At 54.6% G+C, this 18,067-nt stretch overlaps 2 protein-coding genes across 2 annotated transcripts; one reads left to right on the top strand and one right to left on the bottom strand.

Moving 5' to 3' along the window:
* Nucleotides 1-254: 254 nt before the first annotated feature.
* LOC121443515 (small integral membrane protein 1) lies at nucleotides 255-2,982 on the top strand. Its single transcript, XM_041645265.1, has 4 exons — nucleotides 255-329; nucleotides 599-727; nucleotides 2,514-2,632; nucleotides 2,826-2,982. Exons 3-4 carry the CDS (start codon nucleotides 2,523-2,525, stop codon nucleotides 2,950-2,952), a joined length of 237 nt encoding a protein of 78 aa, XP_041501199.1. The 5' UTR covers nucleotides 255-329; nucleotides 599-727; nucleotides 2,514-2,522; the 3' UTR covers nucleotides 2,953-2,982.
* Nucleotides 2,983-5,173: 2,191 nt separating this feature from the next.
* Nucleotides 5,174-15,951, bottom strand: LOC121443609 (leucine-rich repeat-containing protein 47). The gene is made up of 7 exons (XM_041645431.1): nucleotides 15,317-15,951; nucleotides 9,662-10,114; nucleotides 8,516-8,632; nucleotides 7,668-7,783; nucleotides 7,234-7,336; nucleotides 6,643-6,732; nucleotides 5,174-6,514 (listed from the first exon to the last, which is right to left on the bottom strand). Exons 1-7 carry the CDS (start codon nucleotides 15,929-15,931, stop codon nucleotides 6,269-6,271), a joined length of 1,740 nt encoding a protein of 579 aa, XP_041501365.1. The 5' UTR covers nucleotides 15,932-15,951; the 3' UTR covers nucleotides 5,174-6,268.
* Between the last annotated feature and the right edge of the window lie 2,116 nt (nucleotides 15,952-18,067).

Raw genomic sequence — 18,067 nt, 5'->3', positions numbered from 1 at the left:
GCCGCCCGTGCACTGGGCGGCATTAGTGCAGACAGAAGGCCCGGACACCGAGCCTTCTCTGAGCCTGACTCTGAGAGGCTGGGCAAGGACCTGGCGCCCTCTGCAGGTCTCTCCGGTGGCCGGCTCGGTTCCGCAACTCCAGCAGCGAGAGGGGTCTGCCCCTCCCGATCTGGATCAGACTTCCCAGTCCACTGCCCCCTTCTCAGTCGGGCCTCCCTCAACTCGGCCCCGCCCTTCAGACCCGCCCCCAGCCTCGGGCCCCGCCCCCGTCACCCCCAGGGCTGGAGACGCTTCCCGGGCTTGCGCAGCGGCCCTGGCGAGGGGCGCAGGTGAGACGCACTCAGCAGGGATTAGCAGCTTCCCGTTGCAACCCACGGAGGTGGACCCGACAGCTCGCCCCCACCACTCCTATGTCCTCCCTCCGGGGCTAGAGCTTCCCTGGCCCTAGAATTCCTGAGTGGGAAGGGCTAGATAAGGCCTAACAGGCCCGGAACTGGCGGCCCAGCTTCTCTCGGGACCCAGGAACTCCCTTGGGGCCTGTTTCTTCCTTTCCTTTAGCTATCTGCTCCTCTTCCCCCCTTTGTTTTCTGTATTTAAGGCTCGAGGCACCAACCCTACCTACCTCACATCCTGGCTTACCCTGCTTGGGGAAGGTGGGATTCACTGACCAGACCCTGACAGCCTTCCTGGGCACCGGAGGCTTCAGCCCCCACCACGACTCGCCTTTGTAAGTTGGGGTCTCAGAGGTACTCTGTGGGCAAACGGGTCTAACGAGCAGCCGCACGGCATGTTGGATTCCTGTGTGCACACCTCTTCGGGGAGGCTCTGGGTTTGGAGGGGCCTCGTAGGCCCTTCCTACTGTGTCTATGACGATTGTACAGATCAGGGTGCACGAAACCCAGGAGACCCCGGTCCGAGGAACCCATTGCTCTCTGGTGGCCTATCCAGCCACGGATGGTTGGCAGATAACAAGATCCCACTACCTCCGGCTTGGACAAATCGGGGAGACCCCCACACCCCAAATTCCACATGTGGGCAGGTTTTGCTGTAGAGACGGTCCTGTTAGAGCCAGTGTTACATTGACGTCTAGACTGCATGTGTGGTGTAGCAGCTCCGGCCACTGCAGAAGCAGGAAAGAGGTGGCCACTCTTAACTGTGAAAGAGCAAAAGCTTCCTCTCCCCGCATTCCGCTTCACCCCGCACTTTGCCCACAACCAGTGGCATGGCAAAAGAGGGGTTCGGGTATCAAACTCATCTTGGCGTGGCTGCCACTCAGAGCCAACACTCCTGTTGTCCACCTGGAGGAAGGGATTGAGCCTTGTGCAGGTAGCTGGTGTGCTCTGTCTTGAGGCAGGTAACAAACAGGATACTCCAGTCACGCTTGCCACCCCTGGCGGTCAGCCAGAAGCCCTACCTGAAGACACTTGTGGTTAAGATGGCGTCCCTCTTCCACCCAGCCAGCCTGGCATCCTGGGTTTCTGTAGCCGTCTTCGGCAGCCCGCTGGCCTGCTGTGCCTTTGGGTCACTGGCACAGGGTTATCTAGGACACATGCTGCCTTCCCGTGGCCTCAGCGGCTGTGAGGCAGGGTCTTGGAGCTGGGTGTTGCGAGGGGACACTTGGATGCCCAGTACACAGGAGCCCTAACCTTCTCCTGATCTCAGCCTGTACTTCTAGTGTGTGCCCTGTTTCCCTCAGGTAAACAAGAGGCCACGGGAGAGGTCAGAGGGTAAATGAGAGGGTTAGTCAAGTATCCAGTGCAGGCAGGCCTGCAGGGAGGCAGGAGCAACCATGCATGGCAACATTGTCACTGTGACTCCTCCTCCTCCCAACCCACTGTCTGTGCCCCTGGGGTGGCTGGCCCTGAAGGAGTCAGGGATGGTTTGGTGGTAGGAACCTTCCTGCTCTAGGCACTCATGTGGCCCCTACTTCCTGCTAATCTATAATCTACAGGGGCCCCAGAAGCCCTGCTTGATGCCTCTCAGGGGCAGCAGGTGGAGGAGGGGAAGAGGACAGCTGCTGCCCAGCAGCTCCCTGGCTGGCTGGACTGGCGGTACCAGCCACCATCCACTGCTCATCCCTCTCCTTGCCAGCCTCTCTGGAGGGCAGCTCCAGGCCTTATGGGCTGGGCCGGGGAGGAAGACAGTTATCGGGTCCTTGGCAGCTACACTTTCCTGGTCTCTGAGGGCGGCACTGGCTGCCTCTCCTGATAAATGTCCCGCAAGGGAGGAGAGCCCCTGACCCCCCCGTAGAGGCCCCAGCTGGCAAAGCAGAGGCTTACATTCCTGAGGGTCAGGGCTTAGCCAGGGACCGCCCTGCCCTCTGGGTTGGAATTCTTGCTTTGCTTAGCCCTTCCGACCCTGAGCTAGTTTCTAGTTACCTTGGTAAGTACCGCCCCTCCTTCCGGGCTGACCCTTCCGTCACAGCAGCAGGCCTGCCTTCTGGGAGTCTGGTCTGATAACTGTCTTGTCTCCACTCTGACTGCTGTAGCCTCCCCCGTCCCCCACTCCCACAGGCCTACAGCATGCAGCCCCAGGAGAGTGGTGTCCGCTACAGCAGGTGGGACAACAGCAACCGGGATGAAGTCAGCATGACTGCCATATCCAGCACAGAGGAGCCCTCATGCTATAGGAGGTAAAATCTCAACAGGCCGTGACCCCCATTGCACTGACCAGCCTTGTCCAACCATTGGGCTGTCCCTCTGGATGGACAGGTAACTCTCAACTCCAGCAGGGCACTCAGGAGACCCTGATCTTCCTTCCCCATCCAAACCTATCCAGGTCTCCCTGGAGCCCTGGCTTGGGCTCACTGGTGGTTCTCGCTCTAGGCTCTCCCAGAAGTTGTGCTCGGGCAAGCTGGGGATCGCTATGAAGGTGCTGGGTGGAGTGGCCCTCTTTTGGATCATCTTCATCTTGGGCTACATCACTGGCTACTACGTGCACAAGTGCAAATAAATGCTGCCAGCTCCCATCCCTGGGACTCGCTCCCCCCCCCCCCCCCGGGGACTCGCCCTCCCCAGGACTCGCCCCCCCCCCCCGGGACTCGCCCTCCCCAGGACTCGCCCCCCCCCCCCGGACCCACTCCCACTCCTGGGACCCGCTCCCACCCCTGGGAGACTCTCCCATGCACACAGACCCCAGGGCATATGAAAATGCCAGGGCGCACTGTGCAGCTCCAACAGCCCGGCGCAGGCAGCCGCTTACTTGCTGGGGATGAGGCTCAGTCTCAGTAGAGCTGGAGGGGACCTCCCCAGGCTGGTCGCTGCCTGTGGTGTCCACATCCCTTTGACCAATGCTAGGCGCCTCAGTCCAGGGCTTGGCCTGTAACTGAGGCAGGCAGGCCACACTGCGTGTGCTCCTCCCTGTGGCCTTGGGCTGGGCTCCTGGCCCTCTTAGGCCTTCCAGATTCCTGATTGTGCAGGGAGGGCCCTGAATAATGATGCGTCCCCTACCTATTCTTTTTAGGGGACACAGATAGGGCCCCATATAGAAGACTTGTTTCTGTGCTTGGCACAGAGGCCTTTTCAAACACAACATTGTATGCTTTTTATTTGAGACAGGGTTTCTCTGTGTAGCCTTGGCTGTCCTGGAATTCACTTTGTAAACCAGGCTGGTCTTGAACCCAGATCCACTTGCTTCTCTCTTGAGTGCTGGGATTAAAGGCATGGGCCACCTGGCATACAACATTGTATACTTTTGTTTGGTTTTTGATTTTTTGTTTTTCGAGACAGGGTTTCTCTGTAGCTTTTGTAGTTTCTGTCCTGAAACTAGCTCTTGTAGATCAGGCTGGCCTCAAACTCACAGAGATCCGCCTGTCTCTGCCTCCCCGAGTGCTGGGATTAAAGGCATGCGCCACCACCCAGCACAACATTGTATTCTTTAGCAAACTAGGGATGTCTTCAGGGATGGCCCTGAGAGAAAAATGGAGGCTGGTGCTCTGCTCGCTGCCTCTCCACAGGCTCCCCCTCCTTATAGAGCCTGTAGACAAATCACTGCTTACTGAAGGAACAGTGGGTGACGGACTGTGCCAGCAGTGCTGCCCAGCCAGGCATGACCCTCCTCCACAGCTCTTCCAGTTTGGCTTCCAAGAACACAGGAGTCCTAAGGGTCGGGATGTGGTTGGACCTGTCCCTCCTTATTGGACCATGGAGGACAAGGCCTTCAACACTTGAGGGTACTGTGGCCTCCTCTCCAGTGGTCTACACAGAACCTCTCTGGGCCACCTGTCATCCCTGCCATGCTGTGAAAAGGTTCCAGGCTTGCAGGACATTTGCTAGAAAATATTGAGGTGAAGTCTGCACCCTGGGCTGAGAGGGTGGAGGGTATGGGAGAAGGGGAGCGAGACAGTAGGTGGCAGGTGCCAGAAGACTAAACCCACTGCTCTCGGGTTGGAAAGACTCCCCCTTCCCATTTGCCTTTACCACACTGACAAGTTGAGGGGCTTGGCCACGCTGGCCGGGGAGGGCTGGTATGGCTGACCTCATTCTCAGAACTCCTGGTTTGTATTGTCCTGAGCTTCAGTGGCCCTCATGAGGGAATCTGCAGTGGAATTGCTCCAACTGGCCTGGGTTCTAACAGACACCACCTGTCCCTACTCACAGGCCCCAACTGAGGTAAGACAGTGGAATGCCCTCCTGTCCCCACAATAGCAAAACAGGCATTGGGAGGTCCCAGGGAAGGGACCTCAAGGCCTAGTGTGGCCATTGTCAAGAGCAGGGCACCCTAGCCTGGTAGCCCTTGGAGTAGGAGCAGGTGTGTGCTTGAACAAGTCAGACCTGGCTGAGCCAGGTATATGGGGTTGTGGTTGGGGGGGAGGGGTGGGACAGGGAGGATCAAGTGTGTTCCACCTAAGGGGCTCCAGGTAAGAGAAAGGAAGTGCCCAGCTTCTCTTGGTAGTCCTGCACCCCTGGGATGACGGTAGTGGATGGGCATCTAGCCATATCCTATACTCCAACTGAGACAGGTGCTCTCAGCCCTGGCAACTGACCAGCCTAGCGCTCTCTGGCCAGTACTATACAGGGAGTGGGTAGTCTCAAGTAGCCACAGGCCATGGGCCCTGGTGGGCGTCCAGAACCAGGTAGGGATTTGGGCTGTTTTCCCATGTCAATGCCAGGAACAGACCCTGGCACTGTCCTGTTGATGAGAGCGGGCAGAAGGCTGGATGCAGAGAACATGCTGTTTCCAAGGGGTTTTATTAGTTTTATTAGAACAAAGAGGCGTTCTGCTTGTGTCTGTAAAAAGTTCCAAAATTTTTAATCTCATACATGGACTGTTCTGGAAGAAACAGCAGGAACTGGCAGGGGTGGAGGGGTGGACATGGGGCAGCTCCACCCTTCCACACTTTGGTGAATCCACACAGAATAGGTGAGCCCTTGCCATGTGCAGTCACAAGCTTTGTCCAGGACACTGCGCCTGGAGGGACCCGCAGCCCCACTGGCTCTGACAACCACAGGACCTTGCACAGCCTCAAAACTAAAACCACAAACCCAAACCGTTGTTGTTTTACAGAAGACAGGAACTGTCCTTTGAGGTCAAAGACCACCAAAGAAAGGCCGAAGGGAAGACCACCAAAGAAAGGCCGAAGGGCCGGGTCCCTTCTGCAGCCAGATGGTAAGGCATAGGATAGGACCACTAAGTCCCTTGTGCAGCTGGCTGGGTCCTCAGGATCAAGCGCTTTGGCTCCAAGGATGGCAGGTGTGCCCGGTACATACGCCAACACACGCAGAGTGAGACAGGTGGTGGACAAGGACAGACTGACACGGAAGCCTGTAGGGCCATGTGTGTGGCACACCTTCCCGCCACTGGCCATCAGCTCACAAACCAGCCTTCCCATCATGCACAGAAATCTGTCGACCTCTGGGGCTGAGAAGTGGATGGACTGTGCTGGGACGCAAGCTATACAGGTCACAATCACATGATGCTCTCCACGTCTCTGCTATTAGCATGCTGTCGAGAAGGAAGCGCAGTCCCATAGGATGCCTGCCGCCATTTACCCTGAATTCACACCTGCACATCAAACCCTGCTCAGCCTCCCCCCGTTACCCACACGATTCAGGACATTTCCAGCAGTTATGTGAACATCCATGAGAACAGCAGAATCTATTAGTGCTGAAATGATGACAAAACTCATTTTACAACCGTCACCCAGACAAAACACAGACACCTTAAAACACCCAGAGAAAAGGGACGAAGAACAACCAACCACACAGAGACATCTACAGCCAGTGCCCCCACAGGGGCCACAAGTGGAACCAGTTATGCAGCCTGGATGTCAGCGAACCACAGTCACATAGGGAGGGGTGGTGACCAGGTCGGCCTTGGATGGGTAGACCACCTTCAAGCTGCCCTCCAGATCCACCACTCGGACCTGCTCCACCACCAGGGGGCACTGTCCATCCTTCCCAGCTCTCTGATTCAAGCTGGGATCAGAAACCCCACAGCTGGCATCAGCTTCCGTCCCCGAGAGTGCATCTTCCTCTTTATTTTCTGAAGTGCTTTTGCTCAGTTCTGCCATTTTCTGCAAAGAAAAATAACTTTTTAACAGAGAGGAGAAGTGATCTAGGAAGTCAGGCTGCCGTGACCCAGAGAGCAGCAAGCAGCAGCCATGGAGGGTGGGGACACAAAGCTGCCCTCATGGCCACTCACCAGAATGAGGCTGTCCATGATGTCCTTACAGAGCTGCAGGCTAGTGGCACTTGTGACTTCCAAAAACAAGTCGCATGTGGTTTTCTTAATCTGAAGAGTTGGAGTTCAGGAGAAAGTTATTGGTGTGGGGACACCAGCTGCTTAGTGTATTCAGGAGAAAAATCCATGAGCAGAGTTATGTAGGCTGGAGGTGCAGAGCACCTGCCTTGTTTGTATGCATGAAGCTGGGTTAAGTCCCCAGCACTGTATAAACCAGGCAGGAATGGCGGTACACACGGTACACACCTATAATCCTATAGCGTTAGGGACGTGGAGACAGGAGGATTGGAAGTTCATGGTAATTCTTAAGACTATATATCAAGTTAAAGGCCAGCCTGGGCTATGCGAAAACCTGTCTTAAACTAAGAACTTGTAGCAAGGGCCACAGGCTGGGGGACAGCACGATGGTGACTTTGTAGAGGTGGGCGGCACCAGGTGTGAGCAATGCCAAGGAGCAGAGGGCCCCAGTCCTCCACTTTGCATATCTCTCATGAGCGGGCACGAGCAGGTGGCGCAGCCTAGAGGACGAGCCACACACCACACACTGCCTACCTTTGTCTTCTCGCTGTTTGTTATAGGTGGAAAAGAAATCACATCTCCTTCGGCATCCACGAGACAGGGGTAGTTTTCCTTCCCGTCCAGTAAGTGAAGGTACCTGTGTGGGAGGGAATCCAGGTGGCAGGCAGTGTGAGCCCTGCATCCTCATCTGCCCAGAGACCTGGGAGGTGAAGTGACAGAGGCCTTAGGTCTGAAAACCCTGACCACCACTGAGAACCTGATGGCTGCCTGAAGCAGGACCCACCACCACCTAACCCCTAACCCCTCACAGTGGAGTCTGGCCCTTTCAGGAGGTACTGACTCTCTCTTAGAAGTCTGGGGAGAGTCCCTCCCCATCTGCTTATGCTGTCTTCTGGCAGCTGGAGGGCGAGCCGAGACAGAGGGATTTGTGGTGGGCAGTGTGCCGACCTGTCTGCCAGCTGACTGACCTGTGTAGCCCGGAGACACTTTGCCGCTTCTTCTGCTTTCTCTGCTCCTCAGCCTCCAGCTGCAGCTGCCTTACCAGCTCCTTGGCCTTGGCTTCTTTCCGCCCCAAGGGCACAATCTGTAGGAGCAGAAGCTCATAGCTCATTGTGTTACTAAGGCCACCCATAAGCATGAGGGATGCCATACACTCTCTACCTTAATCTCTAGCCAGGGAGTGGGCTGCCAAGTCTCTAAGTCTGAAGCAAGAGACTATATTTCCAGAGACCCCTCTGCAGAGGGGGTGCTCAGACACCTGTATTTCTCTAACATGCGACTGCTCAGAAGGTCAACAGAGAGATAGGAATCAGTCACCTGAGCTGGCTGAGTCAGGCATGCAGTTGGCACCTGAGTCCCTACCCCTGGGTCTCTATGTAAATCCAAGCCTGGAAATGACAGCCTAGAGAGCAACCTGGTGATTCAGCTCACACTACAGGTGTTAAGTGGGACCAAAATCTTTTGTTAAAGTTGGCAATCTACCTAGGCATGATAGCACACGCCTTTAATCCCAGCACTTGGTGCAGAGGCAGGTAGATCTCTGTAAGTTCAAGGCCAGTCTGCTCTACACAGAAAGTTTCAGGTCAGACAGGGCTACAGAGTGAGACCTCAATAAAAGTGGGTAAGTACTGGAAGCCCTTTCCAAGGCCTACCTTAGGACGGGCATCTGCACAGCTGTGCCCTGGGTCCCAGAGCAAAGGCAGAAATCACTTCCCTTATGCACTTGCCCAGAAAGTACCAGGTTAAGCTTCCCAGGCCCAACCCCCAGCCTGTGAGTACAGGGAAAGTGTGGACGGAGGGGCAGAGCAGTTGGTACCTTCAGGTCATTGGGTGGCCGGGCGGCATACAGCAGGGGCCCGCGCACTGCCTGGAGGTCGTGGGTCGCAATGGTTGCTGCTGTCCTCTTCTCACAGAGGTCGTCATGGAGCTTGGTCTGCAGATGAGAGCAGAGGAATGGGCTTCAGAGTCCCTGCTGTCCAGGGAGGCCTGAAGCTCACCACCACAAAGCGGCACCTCCCTGCCTCCCAACTCTGTGGCTATCTGGTCACCAGCACCCTTTCTCTTCTCTTTAATTCTAGAACTCTCATCTCAACCTATCACTCCATCTACAGGGCAGATCGCAGGTCTGCTGCTAGGCTGGGCATGGCTGGGGCGGGGAGGGGGCACTACTGGCTTCCTCCCAGAGCTGCTGAGGGACGTCTCAGATGGCAACTCTGGCCTTGCCTGCATAAGGCTGCAGCTGTCTCTGCTGGGCACAAAAGGCAAAGATGTGCTTTTCAGTGCACAGGGAGACAGCTGCCAGGAGTGGTCCAGTCAGCCAGACCCAGGGACTTCCATGAGGGTGTGCTGCTGAGAAGGACAATTGTACTATTGTTTATTATTTGTTTGTTGTTGAGATAAGACCACACTACATAGTCCTGATTGATCTGGAACTTGCTATGTAAACTAAAATGGCCTCAAACTCACAGAGATCTGTCTGCCTCTGCTGGGACTAAAAGTGTGTGATACCAAGCTTGGCAAGAAAAGACAATTCTAACATGGTCTCATATAAACAGACTGCATTTTACTGCAGAAACCAGAAATTTCTCACTAGCATCAAACATCATCAATGAATTCATGTCTGGAGTGGGGCGACATGTGGTCACTGTGTGGAGGAACCGACAGCCCAGGCCTGGCAGACACTGGACAAGGGTGTGTGCTCTGGATCCCAAGGGGGTAGGCACCCTGAACCAGGGCCTGCCATACTACCACTGATGTAGGGAAACTGAGGCATGGAGACTACCTCGCACCTCATGACCCTGACCTGACTGCTGGCTCCAGTGGTACACCCAGGATGCAGCCACTACACCCAGTATACAGGCTCCCCGAATCTATCTGCTGCATGTATGCCCACCCCAGCATGCAGCACCCATCAAGCCAGCTCGCTGCATGCATACCCACCCCAGCATGCTTGAGTGCCCACCTGGGAGTTGAGAAAGCGACGGAGTGCATTTCCCGGCTGCAGGTCCATGCCTCTCACGATGGCCCCCACGATGTACGGGCGCACATCCCTGACCTCTGGGCTCACCTTGACTGTCAGGGGTGTGGGGTTCTCAGAGACGTGCAAGACCTTGAGCATCAGCCTGGCTGAGTCTGCTACCTCCTCCTCGCCCTCCCCACTTTCCCGACGCTGCTTCCGCTCCCGCCTCTTCTTTCTGTCCTCCTTTTCAGCACCCTCTTGCCGGCCCTTGCTCCGGCCACCGCGGCCACCAGCACGTAGGTACTCTAGGATGGATTTGGTCTGGCAGCCACCCACCATCTTCTCCAGGCGCTTGTCTCGAAGCTTGTTCCCTCGGAAGTTGATCTCTTTGAGCTTAGGGCAGTCTGCCAGTTCAGCAGGGATCTCGGTCAGCTGGTTGTTGGAGAGGTCCAGTGTCTGGAATGAAAGAGGACAAAAAGTCCTACTGTGGTCCAGGCCCAGGAGCTACAGCCAGGCTAACCCTCCACAGAGGCTGCTAACTCAATGCATCAGGCCTGTCAGCAGGCAGGGGACCGACCAGAACTCCTTCCAATCTGAAAACAGGGTCCTCAAATGGCACCCTTCTATTTCTTGAATATAATGACAAAATCAAGCACCAGTAGCCCCCTCCCCAGACCAAGTATGACATCAGGAGTGGAACACCGCCTCAGCTGGGGAAGGCGGTAGGGCCACTGTGTGCATGCCACACACGCACAAAGACCAGTGCTCTGTGGAAAAGGACATCCTGTTGCTATCCCTACTGCCGGACAATGCTGCTGTTGCCACTCGGCCTCCACAGTCATTGTGGCTGGGGGGAGCTCAGCAGCAGGCTAGGTGTAAAAATCCCTTTCCAGGGAGACAGACTAATGCCTGCCCTGCCTTATAGAGCAACACTGTTCAGTTTCGGGAGCTGGTGATTTTTAGTGAGCTTTCTCATAGAACGTGGGCCAGGGTTACTTACAGGAATCTCAAAGCGGCCACACCACTGGAAATCCTCATCACAGCATGGGTAATAGATGGAGAGTCTACACAAACACACACCCCAGATCACAAGGCCACATGCACGCAGGGCAGAATTACATACATTCTGAGAATGTAGCTGGGAAGGACTGAGACAGCTCCAGCGACCCTCCTTCTAGGAGTGACATCAACAGTCAACAAGCCTGATCTGGTCTCAGTCACAGCTGCTCTGCGACTCACACACACACAGATATCCCTCTCAGGGCTGGTGGGGACTCTGTCTGCCTGGCTCTCTGCTCTTACATCAAGCACTCTTCTGAAGAGCCTGAGAGAGGCCATAGGCACCACGGGTGCGATACCTCAGCTCTGCCCTCAAAAACCAGAGCCATGCAAGGGCTGCAGCAAGCACTTGGATGCAGTCTGTGGCAGCTGTGCCTGGACCTCGGGGTGTGGAAATGGGAAGAGGACAGCACAGGGAGGGGACTTTTACGGAAACACCTGCTCTGGATGGTGGCGCTTCTCAAGCAAGGGAGAGGGAAACTTTGGCTGGAGCCACCAGGCTGCTTGAGGTGGGAGGACACAGCACAGAGGGGATCCAGACATACCACCCAGGACAGCAAAGACGCATGAGGCAGAAGACAGCCATAAAAGCCAAAGGAGAAAAGCATGAAAGCAAAGTGGCACAGGTTCTTGAGAAGGGAGAGGCCAGATAACAGCAAGGCCTGCTGGGTAAAATGCAGGGCTGGCCTGCATGTGCAGGTGCCCTGCAAGAGGGTCCTCGAGATCAGCCCCACTGGGGAACCTGAGCACAGTGCTCCTCCACCGACACTCAGAGCCAGGAGCTTTCAGCTCTAAGATCTTTGAGATGTGGATATTGTGTGAATGTGATGAGCTATCTCGGGAAGGGGCTCAGCTGCTTCACACACCCACACAGCCTCAAGGGAGCTCATGAAGTGTTTTAACATGCTGACTTGGACTGCGACGGCTGGCCTTTCCCACAGTGTAGCCACCCCAGCGCCCCACGAGTCTGGAGCATCAGATCTGTGCTGTGCCTCTGTCCACTGGTGGCAGAGAGCACCGGCAGGACCTAGCTGCTGCCCAGTGACTCCACTGACCTCTTAGGACCACTATGACACTATCAGGAACCCTGCTGGGTCCGTACCTTCCGCCCAACCCTGAGAATGGGGGCTTCTGTGCTCATAAGAAGAGTTGTGTACAATGTTCCCATGACGAACCATGCCCTGAAGGTAAAACACGTGAGGTGGAGGCCTGTGGCGGTCCCTCCCTCTGAGGCTACTGGATTTAACCTTCCTTTCTCCAGTTGAGGAACGGGGTTTTCAGTGTGTGAGACTCCTAACTCTAGTAACCTGAGAAGCACCACTATCCACTCCAGCCCCTGTTTAGCAACCTTCCCAAGTCCCCTTGGTGTCTTCTGGGGCCCCCAGGATTCACATTGTCACTCTGTCAAGGTGCCTGCTCCGTGGACTACCAGGAGATGCGGAAGGACAGATGCAAACCCAGACAGCTACACACAAAGCTGTCTCAAGTGATATAAGCTAATTTGTAAAAATGAAATGTCTGGAAACAATCTTCAGCTGGAGTGGTCAAGAAGCCTCCAGAAAAGTAAGGGACTGACATAAAGGCTCCAGAAACCAACATGAAGCCAGCACTGTCTGAGACACTGTTATTTGAACTGTAATGTGAGCCACATGTATAATTTTACATTTTTTGCTGTAGCACACTCAAAAGAATATAATGGTTAGATGAATTTAAAAAAAAAAGTTGTGTGTAAATGTTCTGACTACAGTGGGATGAAAACATACTTCTCAGACACTGGGTTGAATGAGATGTTTCTGCTTCCGCTGTTGAAATATAATTTACTGAAGAGCCAGGAAAGCAATAAGCAGGGAAGGGGGACAGAGGTAGGGTTGCTTGTACAGCACAGCCTCAGAAACAGCCGTTAGAGGGGCATCTTCCAGGGACACCGCCTGACAAGGGCGGGACAGTGACAAAGATGAAGACCGAGCCAGAGAGAGGCAGATGGGTCCTGGCGCACAGAACCACAGGGTGAAGTGTTCTTGTGAGAAAGGTGACATTTGCTTGGGTTGAGCCGGGTCTCAGTGCCTAGAGTGGCAACCTTGTCATGAGAGCAGAGCCTGGGCTCCAGCTGCAATGGGCCCTCCTGTGTGGAAGGTAACAACAGCAGACGCTGAAGCAGGGCAGAATGCTGGGTGCCAGGGGAAGCTGTGAGTGGCTGTGCTTGGGGCACATGGATGCCTGGCAGGATGTGCTCAACACCCGACACCAGGACACCCAGTGGGACATAAGGACAACTGAGGCCACCTCTGCATCAGACGCATGCTAGGACGAGTCTACAACACAGTGGTGGCAGCAGTGTGAGGTGGTGTCTGTGAGACACATAGGGACCACAATATGGCAACGGCTGCTGGGTGAATCCGGGCACTTTGGCTACAACTGCGATTCAAAGACTGGGAAGGACTTATTTACCCCAGATTCTGGTCAGAGACAGAGGTTTTGGTCCCGGTGTGAGTGACAGGGAGGGACCAACCCTTGGCCAGGAAGAATCTCTATGGGGTATCTTTGATGACTAAGGTACTGACTGTCTACTTCAGAAGTCTCAAGTGACAGACACTGCAGAAGTAGACCAGAGTGATGTCACAAAACCCTCCCTGGCTTACCACAGCCCTGGCATGATTCCTAAGAGACCACAGAACCCCAGGAGAAGAGAATGGATATTACTCTGGGTTCACAGGTGATGTGGGAGTCCCCTCTGTGGGTTGCTTGTATTGGTTAATAAATAAAGAAACTGCCTTGGCCTGTTGATAGGGCAGAACTTGGGTAGGCAGAGAAGATGGAACTGAATTCTGGGAGGAAGAAAGCAGAATCAGGGAGATGCCATGGATCCCTGCCAGAGTAAGACATGCTGCCGAAACTTAGCCAGTAAGCCACTGCCATGTGTCGATACACAGATTAATAGAAATAGGTTAAAACAAGATGTAAGAGTTAGCCAATAAGAAGCTAGAGCTAATGGGCCAAGCAGTAATTTAATTAATACAGTTTCTGTGTGGTTATTTCGGGGCTAAGCTAGCCGGGCAGCCGAGATGAACAAGCGGGCCCTCTGCCTGTAACACGCAGGTCTCCTGCAAAGAGAAACCAAGCCACACATGTCTGAGGCAGAGCAATGAACTCATGTCCCAGCAAGCATAGTCACAGAGAGGGACAGGACAGAAGAGGGAGGCCAGCTGCTGCTTGCATTCCTTGCCCCAAAGGCCGAAATAGCAGATTCAAGTTTTCCTATTGTTCTCCTCAGATTAGGGTTGAAGAACTGATCTAGCTTTGTGTTGGTAGTCACTCAGGCTGGTGTGGGGCCAGAGGTGGTGGCAGCTCCTGGGCAAGAGCCAAGGCACCTGCATTCGATTCTCTTTTCTGGAAGTAAAGAGATAAGCAGAGGCCTTGGTGTCAATGCCCTGGGCCTAATCAAGCAGGCTTTGTGTGTCCACATCCTTGCCTGTAATGGATTTGCTTTAACCAGTGGAATGTGGTTTAGTGGCAAGAGGCTAGGCCTAGAGGCCTGACAACCTGCTTCTGAGTTGCCAGGTGAAGAGAGAGAGGAGTTCCAAGATGATGGATGATATGCAGACAACAGTCAGCTGACACACACACACACACCCAACAGCAAAGGCAGCTGCATCCATTTGTGGAGCCAGATCAGGTACAAAGAGAGGCACCATGCTATCGCAACCATCGGCCTCCTGGAAAGTCAAAACATCTACTACATAGGAAGGCATAGTGTCCAGCCTGTGTCCCACCTAAACCATAGGGATGCCAATGACCTAGTGGTCCAAGATACCACTGGGAGTGACATCCCACAGCCTCCTCCAGTCCTCATGGAGATTCCAAAAAACAGGTATCATTCTGCAGAGTGGCTGGCCCATTTCTCCCTCTCTCTCTCTCTCCCTCTCTCTCTCTCTCTCACACACACACACAAACACACAGAGAGAGAACGAACATATTACCAGTCAAGAGAGAGAGAGAGAGAGAGAGAGAGAGAGAGAGAGAGAGAGAGACAGGCATACTGTCAAAGTGAACCCTTGTGAACCAGCCGCTATGTCGATTCATCCTCATTAGGAAAAGTCTGCATAAGGAAGCCGGAGAAGACACAAAGGCCTGCCCTGCCAAGGTTGCACATGGGGTGGGGGTGCCGGCAAGACTGGAGAGATCAGCCTGGAGTCAGGTCCGGCTGTGGCTCTGCATCTTCTGCCTTCCCATCCCTCACTCAAAAGACTTAAAGAGCACCTGGTGGGCGTCAAACATGGTGTGAGCCTGGGTCCACAGAACGCATGAACCTTCTATGAAACGGAAGCCCCAACCCGAGCGACCTCTGAAGGCTGCTGTTAGGGTGAACACCGCCAATTCCAGTTCTCTCATGTTTTTGTGCCTCCTCTGGATGCACTGCCACTTGGAAACCCGATCACTTACACACAAAAGAACGAGACCTGGCTCCCTGCTACTGGACATCACCGGACAACTTTTAAAGTGCCCTACATTCGGAGACGCCCGAGCACGCGGGTCTGAGCCCCGATCTGGGATGGACCGGCGGCGGGGGGCCAAGGCAGCCTCCGAGGGGCCCCAGCTGACCTTGAGCGAAGCCAGGTGCGCGACGTCGGGGCTGAGCTCCCGCAGGCAGTTGTCGGCGGCGGCCAGCTCACTAAGCAGGGGCAGAGCTCCCGGGAGGAAGAGCTCGGCGGGGAAGGCATCCAGGCGGTTGCCGGTGAGGTTGAGGCTCTGCAGGCGAGGGGCGCAACGCGCCAGGTCGGCGGGCAGCTGGCGTAGGCGGTTGCCACTGAGGTTGAGGCTCTGCAGCTGGGGCAGGCCGGGCGGCTCGGCGGGGCCCAGGCCCTCGCCCGGCGGCAGCGCCTCCAGCGCGTTGCCGGACAGGTCGAGCACGCGCAGCGCGGGCAGCGGCCCCAGCTCGGGGCTCAGGCCGGGCCCCAGCGCGTTGCGCCGCAGCACCAGGCTGTGCAGCTGCGGGAGGCCCTGGGCCAGGCCGGGCCCCGGCGCACGCAGGCTGCCGCAGCCGCTCACCTCCAGGTAGTGCAGCAGCGGTAGCGTGAAGAGCCGCGGCGGCAGCCGCCCTCCCGCCGCCTTCACCCGCTCCTCCAGCCCCGGCCCCGTCAGCAGCAGCTCGCGACGCCGCTCGCGCTCTGCGAGCTCCAGCTCCGGCCAGGCCTCGGATACCGCCGCCGCCGCCATCACACCCGCCCGCGCGCCGCTTCCGGAGTGCGGCGCCTTAGTTCCGGCGGGAGCCGGAAGTGACGGCAGACAGTTTGCGGGGTGGGTGGCCGGAGACGGTCACTCAGGCTCCCGGAGGGGCTGTCTAGTGCTGATGGCCCTGGGGATTCTTATAGGCTAGAGTGGCCTCCTTTCCTAACGCCCAAACACCAGCTAAGCACACAGTTGTGCTGGGGATGTCGTTTAATTAGTAAAGCCCTGTCTGGCGTGCATGAACCAAAGCTGGCGGTTTGATTCCCAGCTTTGCATACTCGGTGCACAATGGTGCACACCGGCCACTCGAGCCCTCAGCAGGTGGAGGCCGTGCGGGACACTGGGGGAGTATACAGCTGATGGCAGTTAGCATTCAACATGTCCACCCCCGAGATGAGTAACTCTCTGATGGGGAGCCGCACTTGGCAAAGATCGTGGGGTCACTGACAGTGAATCCGTTTGTTTTTGTCTGTGATTTTTCTACCTTCCTTCCCTAAAAAGAGCTATGTGTATTTTCCCCACCGCCTGTGTGTTTATCTTGTATTCCATCTTCTGAGCACACATAGCTGTGGATGGTCAGGAAGATGATTTCCATTGAAGGTGTATAATAATGTCGATGAGTAGAAATAGTAGGATTTTTTCATAGCTCAGACTGTCATAGGAAAATTACAATATTCTCAGTTACAAAACAGCTTTTAACTCATTTAATTGATTTTAGACTTCAGTGCAAATTCAAAATGGACTAGTTGCCCTGGCAAAACGTGCACAAGGTCAAGTTCCCAGGTGTCTATTTGTTGAACCAAGTCAGGCTGACAACATTAAAGACATAACTCCATGCCGCAATTGACTTCTTGCATGCACTCCTGGCCCCAGCTTGTGATTCAGAACACAAGGTCCAGTCAACAAACTGTTTATTGCTTAGGTCCTGAATTTTGATGTCATTCTCCATGCCTCTCAGGCTACGTGCAGAGAGGCTGTGCCTTCCTCCTGTATGGCCAAGCATTGCCATGCATCCAAATGCTATGTGAGCCTGAAAATATAATTTATATATTGTCCAGAGCCCCCCCCCCTCTGTGTGTGTGTGTGTGTGTGTGTGTGTGTGTGTGTGTGTGTGTGATGTAGAAGAGAGATGTAGCAGTGTGAGTGTGTGAAGAAATGTGACAGAGTGGAGCGAGGAAATGTGTGTAGAAGAAAAACATGTGGAGGAAAGAGATGTAACTGTGTAGAGAGATTAAAGAGATTTTCAAGAGGCAGTAATAAAGTTATTATCATAACACATAAGTTCTTTTCCTAAAGACCCTCAGATAAGATTTTTTTCTAAGTCCTGTTACTCTGAAGGCATTCTTTCTGCAACCCTGGGTGCAGTCCTGGGAGCTGGCCTGTTGGGCTACAAGGCAGGAGGACTAGGAGTTCAATGCCAACCTTGGCTCTATAACAAGTTTGAGGTCAGCCTGAGCAACATGAGACTGTATATAGAAGGTAATAAAAGAGACAGGCAATGAGAATAAAATTTAGTCAGTATGGCATACAGGGATGAGGAAAAGATAAAGGGCTCCAGTGATCCCCTCCCACCAGGGTACTGTCTGCAGGGTACTGACAAGAGCCTTAGATTTAAGTAGAGGAAGAATTGGGACAAGCAACAAGATATAGCCCAGTTGGTAGAAACATATGCCAGCCCTGGTGGGAGGGAGCAGTCTTGGGCCGAGGTACAACCTAGCCATCTGTATGTTCTTTCTGGTCCTGGAAGGTGGTCCAAGACATTGAAGTTGTATCTGCTGCCTTCCTTCAAGGGGGAGCTATCAAGTTTCCATGGGTGGGGCCTAGTGGTCAGAAATAATGGGTTAGGGCAAAACTCGCTGCACTGGGCCTGGAATGCAGTAGGGTTATTGTGGTGGGATAATCCTTCTGATGTGAAGATGTTTTACTCTCATTGGTTAATAATAAAGCTGATTGGTCTATAGCAGGCCAGGATAAAGTTAGGTGGGACAATCCAATTGAGGACTGGGATGAAGGAGGGAGGACTTGAGATAGAGGCAGCCAGCTGCTGGGAAAGAAAGATGCTAGAGGACAGGTAAAGCCACGAGCCACGTGGCAATACGTGGATTAATAAAATGGGTTAATTTA

Source organism: Microtus oregoni, unplaced genomic scaffold, assembly GCF_018167655.1.
Source record: "Microtus oregoni isolate MIOR12 unplaced genomic scaffold, Mior012 000109F_ref0000275, whole genome shotgun sequence".
NCBI classification, from domain to species: Eukaryota; Metazoa; Chordata; class Mammalia; order Rodentia; family Cricetidae; genus Microtus; species Microtus oregoni.
This window is presented reverse-complemented; position numbering and strand designations above follow the sequence as displayed.